We start from the raw sequence: 16,507 nt of genomic DNA, 5'->3' as shown, positions 1-16,507 counted from the left end.
AATGGACCTCCAGAATGAATTAAGTTCTTAACCTGAGGTACCACTGTACAAGGGTGGCTCCAATCCTGTGTATTGTAGGACTGATTGCAGACCATACTCCCATATACCACATTCAACCAGTCCTTTCCTTCTTGCTGGAACACAGCCCTTCTGAAAGTCAGCTGTTGCCCAGCCACCTTCACCACAGTGCGTAAATTCATTATGTCACCACGTTTCTTTGTGTCTGATGGTTCAAAGAGACTTTGTAGCTACTGTCTTCTGCCTAGCAGAAGTTTAACACAAAGATAAGTCCATTCTGTTAGCCACTTAACTGAATACTCTTGGAGTCTTACACATGTGCTCTGTGAATTTGCAGTATGCTGCCTCACCTTTTAACAGATACGTATGTGCTTCTCAGATGTACACTGTGTGCTGTGCCGTTGAGTGGTTCGTGTTTCTTATTAAGAGGCTTCTTTGGGTATCCATAGTAAAACAAAAACAAAACACTTTAGTTTCATTTCCATTATCGGTTTGGAGGAAAATCTCCACCTCCTTAAAGAATAACCACTCTGCTCGGACTACTCGTAAGATTTATTTACAGTGGTACCTTGGTTTATGAACTTAATCCATTCCAGAAGTCCGTTTTTAAACCTAAACTGTTCTTAAACTGAGGGGCGCTTTCCCTAGTGAGGCCTCCCGCCGCCGGTGCCCTTCTACCGTTCGGATTCCGTTCTTAAACCGAGGTAAAGTTCTCAAACCATGATACTATTTCCGGTTTTGCAGAGTTTGTAAACCAATTCATTCTTAAACCAGACTGTTCTTAAACCGAGGTACCACTGTACTTACCATCATTTTTATCTCTCACTTCCTCAGGGTGGTGGACAAGGTTCCCCCATGCACTTTTACCCTTACAACAAAGCAGTGAGGTAGATTAGGCCTAGCAATAGTGACTGATCTAGGTCATCCAGTGAGCTTCACGGCTGTGTAGAGATTTGAACCTACCGTATTTTTCGCTCTATAAGACGCACCAGACCACAAGACGCACCTAGTTTTTGGAGGAGGAAACAAGAAAAAATATATTCTGAATCTCAGAAGCCAGAACAGCAAGAGGGATCACTGCGCAGCAAAAGCAGCAATCCCTCTTGCTGTTCTGGCTTCTGGGATAGCTGCACAGCCTGCATTCGTTCCATAAGACACACACACATTTCCCCTTACTTTTTAGGAGGGAAAAAGTGAGTCTTGTAGAGCAAAAAATACGGTAGTTCTTTTCTGTCTTAGTTCAACACTCAGAAGAACCACACCAGCACTCTGGTTCCAAAGCTAGATAGTAAGCTGCTGGCTAAAGGGAGTGTTTTAAAAAGAAGATGATGCTTTTCAAAAGGAACATGAGAACAATCCCTTTTACCTTTGCCCCTGTTTAGGGAGTGTCTTGATCTGCGGTGTTGTACTTCATGTTGACACTGACAGCCACATTATTACTTGTTTAATGCACATAAAAGTTTCTTATGCCAATAGTATTCTGCAGGCTAGTGGGAGCTAGCCTCATATTGGGCTCAACAGTTTTGTGCAAGCTTTAAACGCTTTCTCAGTTTTAGTATGTCAGACTGGAAAGCAATGGAGCCGGTAACACAAAGAGTAGATTCTGCAAAGTCTGTTCTGTCTAGAAATAGAAGGGCAGCTCTCCCCTCTTTGTATCTGCTTAATAAAAACCTGTCTTAGAAACATAGAGCTGGAAGGGACCCCAAGGATATTCTAGTCCAACCTCTGATATGCAGGAATCTCAACTGAAGCACCCATGACAGATGGCCACCCACCCTCTGCTTATAAAAATCTCCCGTGAAGGAGAGTCCACCACCTCTCATGGGAATCTGTTCCACTGTTGAACAGCTCTTACTGTCAGAAAGGTATTTCTGACGTTTAGCCGGAGTTTCCTTTCTTGTAACTTGAACCCACTTGTTCAGGTCCTAGCCCCCGGAGCAGGAGAAAAGAAGCTTGCTCCACCTTCCATTTGACAGCCCTTTAGACAGTGGAAGATGGCTATCATATCTCCTCTCAGTCTCCTCTTTCCCAAGCTAAACATACTCAACTCTCTCTACAGTTCCCCGTAAGGCTTTGTTTCCAGACCATTGACCATCTTGGTTGCAGTCCTGTGCACATGTTCCAGCTTGTAAACATCCTTCTTAAATTGTGGTGCCCAGAACTGGACACAGTATTCCAGGTGTGGTCTGACCAAGGCAGAATAGAGTGGAACTATTGCTTTCCTTGATCAGGACACTATACCTCTGATGAAGTAGCCTAGAATAGCATTATCTTTTTTGCTGCTGCATTACACTCTTCACTCATGTTAAGCTTGTGGTCTACTAAGACCCCAAGATCCTTTTCACATGTACTACTGGCAAGCCAGGTGTACCCCATCTTATATTTCTTCCTGCCTAGGTGCAGAACCTTGCATTTGTCCCTATTGGAATTCATTTTGTTGGTTTTGACTCATTCTCCCATCCGTTAAGGTAAAATTGAATCGTAATTGTGTCTTTTGCAGCATTAGCTGCCCTTCCCAGTTTGGTGGCGTCTGCAGATTGGCTGAGCATCAACTCAAGACCTTCGTCCAAGTCATTTATAAAGATGTTGAACAAACAACAGGCACAGGACAGAACCCTGTAGCACCCCACTTGTCACTTTCCCCCCAGAATGATGATGAACCATTAGTGAGCACTCTTTGTGTTCAGTCCTCAAGAGCTAAAGAAGTAGTACAGAGAGTGTATGCTTGTAATGACATCACAATAAAATGCAAGCAAAACAAACATCAGAGCTGAACCCCTATTGATGTGAGTGGAAAGCGGTGGACATCTCTTTCACAGCAATATTAGATTTAAACTAAATTTCCTGATTAATTTAGAGATTTTCATCCTAGAGAAGTACCTAAAAAAGCAAAGGTGTTAGTAAATAGGAAGAGCTTTCCCCATAAACACTGTTGTCAAGAACTGCATACAGAACAACCTGGAAATTATGTAACGAACATTTATTAGGTGCATTCCAGTTTTTAAATACATTGTTGATCATCCCAAGAGAAAGGATTCAGGAATCCTGTGAGGTAAGAAAGTTCTAGATGAAATGACTGGCTTCTGTGAAAGTTAATTTACAAGCAGCCTTCTGATCAAAACAGCAAGTGCCTCTTCTTGTTTGGTAAATCCACGAGCTAATTCAACTGCCACCCCCAGAGTGGACCGTTTTTCTAGGCTTGACCTATAGTTGCCTTTCTCTTTCAAGAAAGGTGCTGCTCCTGTTCTGCAAGGTGATGCTTGGAGATGCTGATGCAAATATGCCTATAGGGTGGAGTTAGAAGCAGGGTTAGATGTGAAGAAGCAGTATTCTGAACAATGAGTTGCTTATCTCTTGGGCTGCGTACAATACAGACTGTACCATTTGAAGCACATTTTCCCCTCAAATAATTTTGGGACCTTTAGGGACCTCAGAGAGTTACAATTCCTAGCAGCCCTTAACAAACTACAGTGAACAGAATTCTTAGAGGGATGGGGGTATGTGCTTTAAAGGCACTGATCACTGCAGATGGTGACAACAGTCACGAAATTAAAAGACGCCTGCTTCTTTGGAGAAAAGCAATGACAAACCTAGACAGCATTTTAAAAAGCAGAGATATCACCTTGCCGACAAAGGTCTGTATAGTTAAAGCTATGGTTTTCCCAATAGTGATGTATGGAAGTGAGAGCTGGACCATAAAGAAGGCTGATCGCTGAAGAATTTATGCTTTTGAATTATGGTGCTGGAGGAGTCTCTTGAGAGTCCCATAGACTGCAAGAAGATCAAACCTATAATGAAGGAAATCAGTCCTGAGTGCTCACTGGAAGGACAGATCCTGAAGCTGAGGCTCCAGTACTTTGGCCACCTCATGAGAAGAAAAGACTCCCTGGAAAAGACCCTGATGCTGGGAAAGATTGAGGGCACAAGGAGAAGGGAACAACAGAGGACGAGATGATTGGACAGTGTTCTCGAAGCATGAGTTTGACCAAACTGCGGGAGGCAGTGGAAGACAGAAGTGCCTGGCGTGCTCTGGTCCATGGGGTCACGAAGAGTCAGACACGACTAAACGACTAAACAACAACAAATATATACAGCCTAGGGGAAGAATTCAGTGCACAGCTATAGAAATAATTCCATCAACACCTGCTTTTCAACTTGCCAGGTGGAAGAATCCCCCTCCTCTCTCTGTATGCTGTTCTGGGGGTTCTCACAACACACACATCCCGAGCCAATTATGCGGGTACAGGGAGCACAGGGGGAAAGCCCCATTGTACAAGCAGAAATATTTGTGCAGGGCTTCTACTGACAGAACTCATTAATTGAACATTTAGCTGAAATTTACTTCCCTGCAATCCCTTCGTCCTGCCCTCTGGAGAAACAGAGAATATCTTCTATGTGACATCCCTTCAGGCATTCAAAGATGACCATCGTACCCCCCCCCCTTAAACCTTCTCTTCTCCAAGCTGAACATAGCCAGCTCTTTCAACCATTCCCCATAGGGCTGGGTTTTCAAAAGCCCTCGCCATTCTAGCTGCCTTGTGCTGGACATGCTCCAGACCATTTGTCCATGCAGCACTGGCATAAAAGGTAAAGGGACCCCTGACCATTAGGTCCAGTCATGACTGACTCGGGGTTGCGGTGCTCATCTCGCTTTATTGGCCAAGGGAGCCAGCGTACAGCTTCTGGGTCATGTGGCCAGCATGACTAAGCAGCTTCTGGCGAACCAGAGCAGCGCACGGAAACACCGTTTACCTTCCCGCTGGAGAGGTACCTATTTATCTACTTGCACTTTGATGTGATTTTGAACTGCTAGGTTGGCAGGAGCAGGGACCGAGCAATGGGAGCTCACTCCATCGCGGGGATTCGAACCACCGACCTTCTGATCGGCAAGTCCTAGGTTCTGTGGTTTAACCCACAGCGCTACCCGCATCCTGACCATAAATACAAATCAAGTAGCCAGAAATGTAAAACAAACAAACAACAACTTAAAACAAGAGAACTATTAGAAGCTAAAGCCAATCAATCCTGGAGTTTGGGCAATGAACTGTGGGAAGAGAAGAAAGAGGTGTTGCAAGGTTATACCAGACCCAGCAAAATTCTGCTTGGGCAATAGTGAAAAGCAGTAAAGGAAAACAAGAGAGCTTCAGAATCCCCACATCATTAATTTGGTAGGAACATGTTGCATAAAGTAACTTTAATGAGGATGAGGTATGTTGAAACTGCCTCTGCATCCTGAATAGGCTTTTGCATTTCTGTACCATTGTGGATTTGCTAGTCATGTTGGCGCAATCATTTTGGGAAATATCAAACCACTTCCAACACAGTCCTTAGTTTGTTGCAAGACCAGTTCCACACCCTATCTACATCACTGCCTAACCATTTTGGTGGGAAATTCGCATCAGGTCAGAATACATTTGTATAATGAATGAGATTAACTGTATATACTGTAATTATGTCCTTCTCTCCCTCAGTTGACCATGTGGCCTGTGCAAGAAAGGGGTGGAGGAAATCACTGATCAGTTTATTTCTTTGGAACTGTATAGCCTCAGTACCCTTTTAGGCCACAAATGAGTTTATTACTTAAAAAAATATCTTGCAAGGATCCAGGGCAGAAACTTGGCCTGGAGCAATCTAATTATCTTAAGATTTTATTTTATTTCATTTGCTTTGGGGCTCACTTCAAATTCCTGAGATGATTATGTGACAACTAACCACACTGTGCGGGCAATTCTTATATCACGTCACATTAATATATATAGATACACAAGCAGAGAAAGAAAAAGAAAGAAAGAAAGAAAGAAAGAAAGAAAGAAAGAAAGAAAGAAAGAAAGAGAAAGACACTAAAATGCTTGAACTTAACAATGCTTACATGAAGTGTTTTGCCTGCCAAAAATTACTGCTGAAAATGCTTTGCGACACAGTACTTTGCAGAAGGCCTCTCTCCCACAGTTTCTTTCGATGTTTACACTGTGCATTCTACACATGCACCTCTTTTGTTCCTCCATTCAGGCAAGTGGGAGGGATTATCAGACTTCAAGAACTTGTTCCAGCAAGGTAAAAGCACACAAGAAGGGTGTGGAGCAAGGTCCGTGGGTGGCCCCGAGGGAGAAAAGGTGTAGCGGAGGAGGAGTGTGGTCTCGAGAGTCCCAGAGGCAAAACAGAGAGGGCTGGAATTTGGTTCCTGGGCTTGAGATTTCCCACCGTGGTCCAGGCAGAGGATTCCTCCCCCCCCCCTTTATCAAGTGCTGCTAACTGTAGCCTTTTAATCAGCATTGAGGATGCTGAGTCAGCATCCAGAACAATCAGCTTATTGACTATTACATCAAAACACAGTAGGGAATAAAATATTTTCTAGCTGGGTTGCTTTATGTCCCTTATTGCAGAGTAAATCTTATTTTTAAGCCATAATGTTTTAGTGCTTTTTAATTCTTCTGTTGTGAGTGAGAAACCTTGTTCTATAACACTAGAAATATGTGTGACAGCAACAGAGTTACATGCAATTAAGTAAATAATAATAATAATACTATCCTGTAGGTTGGAGTGCCTATCCATGTGCCATGGCCAGATGTTAAAATCCAAGTCAGGGTTTCAATCAACAAACTTCATGGCATGCCAATTACAGCCCTACATAAATTAGTCAAACTCTGTTAGATGAATCAGATTTACACTTGAACATATTTGCCGTGTTTGTGCAGAGTAGATCCTCATTGCAATATTCCACCAAATTGTGTTGTTTGAACCTCTATCATATTTATTTTTTACTCCCTTCAAATGCTCTTCGTAAGATTGGGTGTACAATTTGATTAACGTTGTCAGCACTTGGAACGAATGTTTCAAAGGCTGCTCAAGCCACTTGAGTTACACTAAATGGTCTGTGGTTTTTGGATACTGTATTGGCACATAATTCACCACCCACTGGTTGTGATGTTGGCAAAGCAAAGAAAATCCATCTGTCTGGCTTGATCAGTCTTATCACCTGCCAGGTGGGCTGATCATCCAAGCAGTATTGATTCTTCTTGCCAATGGTTTTCTTGGAGCACAACAGCCTCTCTTATTGCTAATGAGCAGGCCTGTATGATGGAGATGACAGGGGAATTATAGAAACAGAAGGTGCCTATTTTGTGCTGGCTTAGCCCAAAGTTTCTTAGCCCAAAATTGAAAAGAGGTTACTCCATGGCCCCAGGTTTCCTACATTTCTATACCAGTTAGATCATTCAATCCAGTGAGTTAAATAGGAAACAATGGGATAGGTTTGTTTTGCCCATTAAGTACTTTAGGCAATGGGACATTTTAGACATGACAAGATCTCTAGAGCACTAGCAATGGAGAGAAGTAAATGGACTGACTTTCCATACATTAAGTTTTTTAAATTTCTGCCTCCATCCCTCAATAAACTGCCCAAATCCAGCAAGAGAAATCTATCATGTACTGCCAGTGGAGGTGAATGTGTATCTACATACACATCTCAGCTGCGTTGTGTTTCTCAGTCAACGTCTTTTTGAATTGACTAGATGCATCCTTTTTTTGTGAATGAAGATGTGCAGCCACATTCAAAAGCACCATTTGTTGCATTTTCTATTATTTCATTCAGGAGTAAGATGCTCAAGTATGTGGTGGCCTCTCAGCTCCAGGTTTTCCTAGATGAGGCATTTTATCTCTTTTAGCCCAGCTTCATGTTTGGTTGTGGGACTGAGACAGCCTTGGTCCCCCCGGTGGATGATCTATGGCAGGGACTAGAATGTCAAGTCCATTCCTGTTGGTTATGCTGGACCTCTCAATGGCTTTCAGTACCATTTCTTGGAACATCTGGATGGGGTGGTTCTAAAGGGGCAGGGTCTTGTTCTGCTCCCAAACCTTCCTGGAAGGTGATGCTGGAAAATACCAGTTTGACCTAGGGCTATTGACCTATGGCACTCTTCCTGGTTCTGGCTTCTCCCCCATGCTGCTGAATATCTACATGAAACTATTGAGAGACATCATCAGGAGAAATAGTGTGTGGAGTCACCAGTATGTGGCTGACACCAATCTCTATTTCTTCATTCTCTCAAATTCCAAGGAGGTTGTTGAGATGCTGGACCATTGCTTAGGGACAGTAATGTGCTGGATGACAGCAAGCGAACTGGCACTTCATCCAAACAATAACTACTGATTTGGGGATAGAACTCCAACCTGTTTGAGATGGGATAGCAAACCCCTTCAAAACTCAGGTTCAGTTTGGGAGGGCGCTTTTGGATCTGACCTTGAACCTGGAATCCCAGGTGATGGGTGTGGCCAAGAGTGCTTTTGTCCAACTTAGTTGGTGGTGATTATTATCAACAATTTATTATTGTTGACAAACACAGTTCAGTCAGAACAAACATACACAATTGCTAAGTGTCATCAGTTTTGTTAACAGCAGGGTTTTGCTTTTGTTTTAGGACATTAGTGACTAGTCTCCGTTGTCATTCATAGCTTTCTTTCCAAGTGAGGGAAGCTGAAGAGTATGAAGTGGGTATTTCAGTTTCCCCACAAGCACTTCCTTGTGCTTGGGGATTGAGTGCATGCTGCTATGCACTGGAAGCCTTTGCCACACGGTCTTCATGGCCTTCCAGTTCTGTGGTTGGGTGTGCAGGGTTTTTCAAAATAATAGGAAACACTGTGGCGTTAACTTCTTTTTTATGGTCCGAAGCATATATGTACAAACTGGACATGTACCTGTGTACGTCCTACGCCTGCATGCGCGCGGGCACACACACACACACACACACACACACAGTATTTTAGAAAAAGCTGAGCTTGTTCTTACAGCAACCCAACTGTTCTTTACCACCCACCTCTGCCTTCAGTAAGTAAGGCTGTGACAATACCATTTCAGGCATTAAGGTATAATGTTCTTATCTGTGACCTGGTTTTATTTGCGTGCACAAGTTTCTGAAGGAAATGAATCAGGCGGTTGGCACTTAGAAATCAGTGGAGCATGTGTGGGCAAAATAAGAATGAAGGGCAAACTGCCTTTTCAGGGTCTTGCTCCAAAGCTTCCCAAAATTATTACCTAGCTGAGGTTTAGCATTGATTTTTAGGAATGCCAAGAGACTAATGTGTATAATTGACTCACAGGTGCGCACTAAGTGTGGTTAGCAGCTTGTTTACTGTGAAATGTCACTGCAAGCCTTGACTTCTGCCCCACTGTTAAGAGAAAAATCTTGCATTGCATTTTTGCCATGTTTCCACATTGCACACACCTTAAAATGTTTGGTGTTCTAAAGCACATGACTAAAATATGTGTGATATGTAATGTGTTGCAGGGATCTCCCAGTTGACCCTGGTTCCTAGTTGTATTTACAATATATGAAACATATGTGTTTTCCAGCATAGTATATGAAGCAGCCCTTAGTCTACTGGTATATTTTGCATTTCTCCTCTTCCTGCCCTTATTAGCTTAAATCAGGGGCATGCAGGAAGACTATTATTAAAATGCTTCCAAACAGGTCACTAAGCCCATCTTGCAGAAGTCCCGTGTGTGCATCTTTCTGCCAATTAAATGCATTCTGCAAAGGAAGTTTACTTAGGGTTCTCCCAACCCAATTGGGTGGTGCAGGGGGAAGATGGGGGAGAAGGCGCATTGTGCTAGTAAAAGTCATTGTGCTGGCTTCTGCTAGTGAGACTAGTTAGTTGCATCCAACCCATAATGACAATATAATGGGGTATTAATAACCTTGATTATTGTGCAAATAACATAAACGCTGCGTAAATATCCCAACCATTAAGATAAAGAACAAATTGTGTGTATTTCTTGTCTTGTTTCTGAGTCGGCTCTCTTTTTGTTTAATGAAGTTGGTGATATGGTTTTCATCTAATTTAAACTTTATTTGTCCTCTTTTGGCTTAGTAATGTAGCAGAGTATCACTGATAGCTTTTAACAGTCACTTAAAAAAAAAAAATCCTTGTAACACACAAGTTCACTAACAGTTGACAACCCTGTTTTTCTTCTTGCACATATCCAGCTGAAATCAGGATGGTTAGTCATTTTTGATCTTCTTAATTATTCCAGGAATGTTAAGTATACAGGCTTGAGGAAAGGGAATGATCTCCCTCTCTTCCTCCTCCTCCTCATGCACCTTCATTGAGACTTCCAAAGGCTGACTTGTAGTGAACCTGTGGCATTCCTGGTATGCCACCTCCTGTAGTGCAATTGCGAATCCCCCTGATGATAGAAATGGAGACAATGGAAGGAGCCTACACCCTGTGCAATTAGTTCCATTTGGAAGTGCAAATGGCACTGTGAACAAGGGGTGTATCTAAAGCCTGTTCTGTTCCTGTTCCTTTCACCTTCACTGGAGGAGAGCGAAGTAAAGGAGGATTTATTTATGGTTACGAGAGAGTTAAGCTAGTAGGTTTTAAATTCACCCTCATTTGCAGAGCTGACTTCTCATAGTTCTCTCCCTCATGGTCAAGAGATGAGAGTCCTTACACCAATGGTAGCCAATGTGGTGCGCCTCCAAATGTTGTGCATTGCAACTCCCATCATGTTTTTCCTTTGGCCACATTGGCTGGGGCAGAACAGAGATAGGAGTCCTATAAATGCCACTCATCCACTATATTCACTGTCATGAGTCCCATGGAGATATCTTGCAGGCGCTGGTTAAATCAGGAAGCAGGGTGGGAGGGGCTTGAAGAGATTCCCAAAGGGTTGGGAAGGTATTCATCCAGTACCCAGGAAGTCCTGGAGTTGATGCTGGAGGTGCAGTCAGAGTTCTGCGGGATGGGAGAAATGATAGAATAATAGAATTGTAGAGTTGGAAGAGACCCTAAGGGTCATCTAGTCCAACCCCCTGAAATGCACCACCTCTTGTGGGAGTCTGTTCCACTGTCAAACTCTGTCAGAAAGTTCTTCCTGATGTTTAGTCAGAATCTCCTTTCTTGTAACTTGAAGCCATTGGTACCACCCTGAGCAGAAGGAAACAAGTTTGCTCCATCCTCCATGGGACAGCCCTTTAGATATTTAAGATGGCTATCATATCTCCTCAGTCTCCTCTTTTCCTGGCTAAACATCTGTTCCTCATAAGGCTTGGTTTCCAGACCTTTGATCACCTTGGTTGCCCTCCTCTGCACATGTTACAGCTTGTCAACATCCTTCTTGAATCGTGGCACCCAGAACTGGACACTTTATTCCAGGTGTGGTCTGACCAAGGCAGAATAGAGCGGGACTATTGCTTCCCTTGAATCAAACAGGATGTTGGGGAGGAGGAATATGTAGCAAAACAGATTGGTCAGAGCAGAGGTTGCCTGAAAGGTCAGAATAGAGTTGCCGGGAGTGTCAGTATTTGGGAGCTCATAAGAGCTTTTTAATTATTTAATTGTCCAACCACAGTGTTTAGGTGTAACAAGCATATATATTCTCATTTCTAATTTAAGGGGTTGGGCAACATTGCCCAGGGTGCAAGAAAATCCACCCATGAGCATATTGTAGCCAGTGGCTTCTAATAGGATTGGATTTAACTAGCATCAATTTAGCAGAAAGTTCTACCCCATTGTATTTTTTTTTTTTTAATACATCATCTACATCAAGGCTGCAGGGATCTGTGGCCTTCCCGATGTTCTTGAAGTCCAAACCCCCAACAGCCCTAGCTAGCATGACTAATGGTCAGGGATTGTGGAATTTGAAGTCCCAGCATCTGGAGGGCCACAGGTTCCTCGTTCCTGTTCTGTGTGATGGAGTCAGAGGAAGTTGACCTCATGATAGGGAGTTAGTACCATGAAAGGTCAGTGGAGTGGCTAGGGTGTCAGACCAGGCCAGATGGGACTGTGGTCCAAATCTGCACTCAGCACTGGAGCTCATGGGGCAGCCTTGGGTCATTCACTGTCTCCACCTAACCTACCTCATAGGGTTGTTATGAGGATAAAATGGAGAGTGGAAGAACCACGTGCATCTCCTCGAAGGGAAGGTCGGGGACAGAGGGTGGCGCTTGGGGGGGAATTGTCATCCCGCCACTCCTTGGTGTGTGGAGTGCCCCAGGGTGCGATACTCTCCCCGATGCTTTTTAACATCTTTATGCACCCCCTCGCCCAGCTTGTCCGGAGTTTTGGACTGGGCTGCCATCAGTATGCTGATGACACCCAACTCTATCTGTTGATGGACAGCCACCCTGACTCGGCCCCAGACACACTGATCAGATACTTGGAAGCTGTGGCTGGATGGGAGCCGGTTGAAGTTAAATCCTTCGAAGACAGAGGTCCTCTGGCTGGGACGGGATGATATGGGATTGAGGGGGAAACTCCCATCTCTTGCGGGGGTGCAATTAGTGCCAGCACCGTCTGTTAAGAGTTTGGGTGTAATCTTCGATACCTCCCTCTCCATGGAGACGCAGATTGCAGCTATAACAAAGGCGGCATTTTTTCATCTCCACCAAGCTAAGCAGTTGGCTCCTTACCTCTCTCGCCCTGACCTAGCCACTGTGATCCATGCGACGGTCACCTCCAGACTGGATTATTGTAACTTGCTCTACGTGGGGCTGCCCTTGAGACTGACCCAGAAACTCCAGCGGGTGCAGAATGCCGCAGCGAGACTCCTTACGGGGTCTTCGCTTAGAGATCACATTCATCCAGTGCTATAACAGCTGCACTGGCTCCCGGTGGAGTACAGGATCAGGTTTAAGGTGCTGGTTTTAACCTTCAAAGCCCTATACGGCCTAGGGCCCTCGTACCTACGGGACCGCCTCTCCTGGTATGCCCCACAGAGGAACTTACGGTCTTCAAATAAAAACATATTGAAAGTCCCAGGCCACAGAGAGGTTAGGCTGGCCTCAACTAGAGCCAGGGCTTTTTCGGCTGCGGCTCCAACCTGGTGGAACGCTCTGTCACAAGAGATAAGGGCCCTGCAGGACTTGACATCTTTCCACAGGGCCTGCAAGACAGAGCTGTTCCACCAGGCCTTTGGTCAGGGCGCAGCCTGACTCCCTCCTTTGGCAATCTTTACAAAACTTTAGTTTATGGTTGCCATCAATTTTGATTTTAATAAATTTTTATAATGTTTTTATAATGTTGCACTGATTTAGTGTTGTTAGCCGCCCTGAGCCCGGCTTCAGCTGGGGAGGGCGGGATATAAATAAAAATTATTATTATTATTATTATTATTATTATTAAATGTAATAAATGATGAAAATAAAATAAATGCCATAAGTTAGCATTATCTGAGGATCTCCATAGGTCTCCATCTCACTGTGATATCACAATACGCTCTGGGTGCTTAAGGAAGACCTTGAATAGTCTTCCACTAGGGCGAGAAAAAAATGTTTAATGCACCCCCTCCCACCCCACAAGCTGGCTTCATATTATGGTACTTATTAAGTGGCAGAGGCAGTCAGCTGCACATGAGAGAGTGTGTGTATAACTAGTTCCACTCAGAGATATGAAAAGGCAGGAGGTTATCAGGTGTGTCAGGGCTGAGATGAAAGAGTGCATTGTGTTGCATTAGAGAATGTGGGCTGATATGGTGAATTGTTGCATTATGGTACAAGTAGGCTCAGAGGGCGTTAAGTGCTCGGATATTTGGCTTTGCATTTCCTTCTTGGGGGGGGCAGAGTCACTTGGCTCTGCTGGTTTGTGATAGAGGCTTGGAGCAGTCGATATCCCTGTTGTGTCCACTAATGCTTTCCCTATCCTTTCCAGGATCCCAACCTTACGCTGCACACTGACAGCCCAGACCTAACACCATGTTTCCAGATGACTGTTGTGGCGTGGGTCCCGTGCTTCTATCTTTGGTGCATCTTGCCCTTTTATCTCCTTTATCTAAAATGCAACAACCGAGGCTACATTGTACTGTCTGTGCTGAGCAGGTTTAAAACGGTAAGATGTAGCGCGTGTGCACACACACACACACACACACACACACACTGACTGCAGATAAGGGCAGAGTTTTGTGCCTAATGAGAGCAAATGGCTAGAAAAAAACTTAAGCGTATGCCCTCCATTCAAAATGTCACGAAATAACGTGATTGTGATAATCTGCAAATTGCCCTTGTACTGTCAGATAAGTTTTTGAAGCATGGAATTTGGCTTTACGAAAAAGACAGACTTACTGCTCTGATGCAGCCTTCCTCAAACTTGGGTCCCCTGATGTTCTTGAACTACAGCTCCCATCATCCCTAACTGCTAGCCATGCTGGCTAGGAATGATGGGAGTTGTAGTCCAACAACATCTAGGGACCCAAAGGTGAGGAATGCAGGTTTTTTGTGGGTTTCTTTAAAACAAAAGGAACATAAGAAGCTGCCTCATACCTATCAGACTCTTCGTCCCTCTAGATGGGTACTGTTGACGCAGGGTTTCAGGCAGGAGCATTTCCTACAGCTGCCAGGAATTGAACCTGCAAAGCATGTGCTCTACCACTGAGCTGCAGCCCTTCCAAAAGCATGAGCAGACCCTTCCAAAGATTCTGGGTGGGGCTGGGAGAAAAAGGGGGAAGAGCTTCTGCCTCTTGCGTAGTTAGCTAGACTCCTTATTTTCTGAGTTCTGGTCTCCAGACTCTGCACACTTACTAGCTCTTTAGACAGCCTTCCTCCTTTCACTCAACATTCCCATCTGTAAGCAGGTCATGTAGTGAGGTGGAAACACCCTCCCAAGCTGGTATCACTGGTACTTACCTGGATGGGGCAGCATGGCAGCAAAGTCAGGGCTGCACACATATACCAGTGGGAGCACTGCATTGGCAGCAGTGCTTCCCTCCCCACTGCACTCTCACTGACCTGACCTTGCTGCCACTGCCTAACCCCATCAAGGGAAGCAGCAGCAATGCTGGTATTGGGAGGGTAGCTCTGCTGCACCGCACACTCTGCTACTGTATTTCATCACTCTGTGTAGCTATCCGTTTTTGCTGCTAAAGATCTTTTCCCACTTTTGGAAGCAATCGTTTGGATGATTAAGTGACGGGCATGCATTTTTAATTGGATTTTAATCTCAGCTATCCTCGGGGAGGGGGGAGATTTCTGTTTTGGTGGCGTTGTTTCTAATAATTAAGAAAATCTCTTGACCCAGGTGTTACTTTTGTTTCCTGCTGAGTTTCACGTGATTTGACAGGGTTACAAATTCAAGAGAAGGAGGAATCTATTCAGTTTATTAGATGGATGCAGCCCATCACTTATTGAAGTCAACAGCCAAATCTCTGTAGATTTTTAACGCTGTACTGAAACAACGTGCTTCCAGCTCGCAGCAAATTTAACATCTCATGACTTCCCTTAAGCAATCCACAAAGAGCACCATCTGACCATGTTGATTTTTAGCAGGTGATATTTGAACATTGTGAACACATGAAAACGCTGTGCTTTGGATGTGCCCTTCAACTCAAGAGAATAAAAGTATACAGCCCTCCAAGAAGTGGCAACAATTAAAAGAAATTCATGAAATGATGGGTTGTTACAAAGATTTAACCTCATTGCCATTTGCCACTTCTAAACAAATGCTCTGGTACCAAAGCCAGGATATGTGCTAAGCTCCAAAGCCAGCAGAAGATTTAAAGTTCATAGTGTGATGTATGTTTGCGAGGGGAGAGTTTGGCCTTTTGTTGTCACAAACAATACCAAGCACTGGCACCCTGACTGTGTAGTTTCCCTCCCTTGTGTTGGAGGGCACATCCAGAGTGAATGGCAGCACAAATAGTTTCCTTCGTACTTCAAGCAGATGGAACTTCACATCACTGTCATTGATATGGGACTTGCAAAAATATTGCGCAAAAATGTGCAATAGCAAACCATCTACCCTGTAATTTTCCTGGTGCAGGCACGTCCCCAGTCATTGCTCACATGTCTGGAAATGTACATGTAGTTGCCTCTGCATGGGGTATTGGTACTCTAAGACAAGCTTGTGAATAGCCAATTGCCAGTAGGCTGTGGCAAGTACAAATCACCTCTGGCTGAGCAGCCAGAAAGCATATGCTTGCAAACTGAAATAAAAACCTGTGCAGTTTTTTTCTGCACTTAGGCAGGAAGAAGCAAATATAAGATGGGGGACATCTAGATTGCCAGTAGTACATGTGAAAAGAATCTAGGGGTCTTAGTGGACCACAAGCTTAACTTGAGTCAAAAGTGTGTTACAGCAGCAAAAAAAAAAAGCTAATGCTATTCTAAGCTGCATTAACAAAAGTATAGTGGCCAGATCAAGGGAAGTAATAGTCCCATTCTATTCTGCCTTGGTTAGACCACATCTGGAATACTGTGTCCAGTTCTGGGCACCACGATTTAAGAAGGATGGTGACAAGCTGGAACCTGTGCAGAGGAGGGAAACCAAGGTGATCAAGGGTCTGGAAACCAAGTCTGGTAGTTGTTGTTCTCTTTGACATCTGGTGGGAGGGTGTTCTACAGGGCAGGTGCCACTACCGAGAAGGCCCTCTGTCTGGTTCCCTGTAACTTGGCTTCTCGCACCGAGGGAACCACCAGAAGGCCCTCGGTGCTGGACTTCAGTGTCTGGGCTGAACAATGGGGAGGGGAGACGCTCCTTCAGGTATACTGGACCGAGGCCA

General features: G+C 44.3%; 1 protein-coding gene across 3 annotated transcripts in view; it reads left to right on the top strand.

Annotated features, from left to right (window-relative positions):
* ABCC3 (ATP binding cassette subfamily C member 3) overlaps positions 1-16,507 on the top strand; it is a 78,006-nt gene that overhangs the window by 11,644 nt on the left and 49,855 nt on the right. For all 3 annotated transcript variants that reach the window (XM_081850656.1, XM_081850657.1, XM_081850655.1), the window contains one exon: positions 13,666-13,842. In XM_081850656.1, the coding sequence (XP_081706782.1) occupies positions 13,720-13,842 (123 nt within the window). In that variant the 5' untranslated portion in view covers positions 13,666-13,719. The remainder of the gene's footprint in view (positions 1-13,665; positions 13,843-16,507) is intronic.

The sequence above is a fragment of the Podarcis erhardii genome (assembly GCF_964252035.2).
Source record: "Podarcis erhardii genome assembly, chromosome: 2".
Lineage (NCBI taxonomy): Eukaryota > Metazoa > Chordata > Lepidosauria > Squamata > Lacertidae > Podarcis > Podarcis erhardii.
This window is presented reverse-complemented; position numbering and strand designations above follow the sequence as displayed.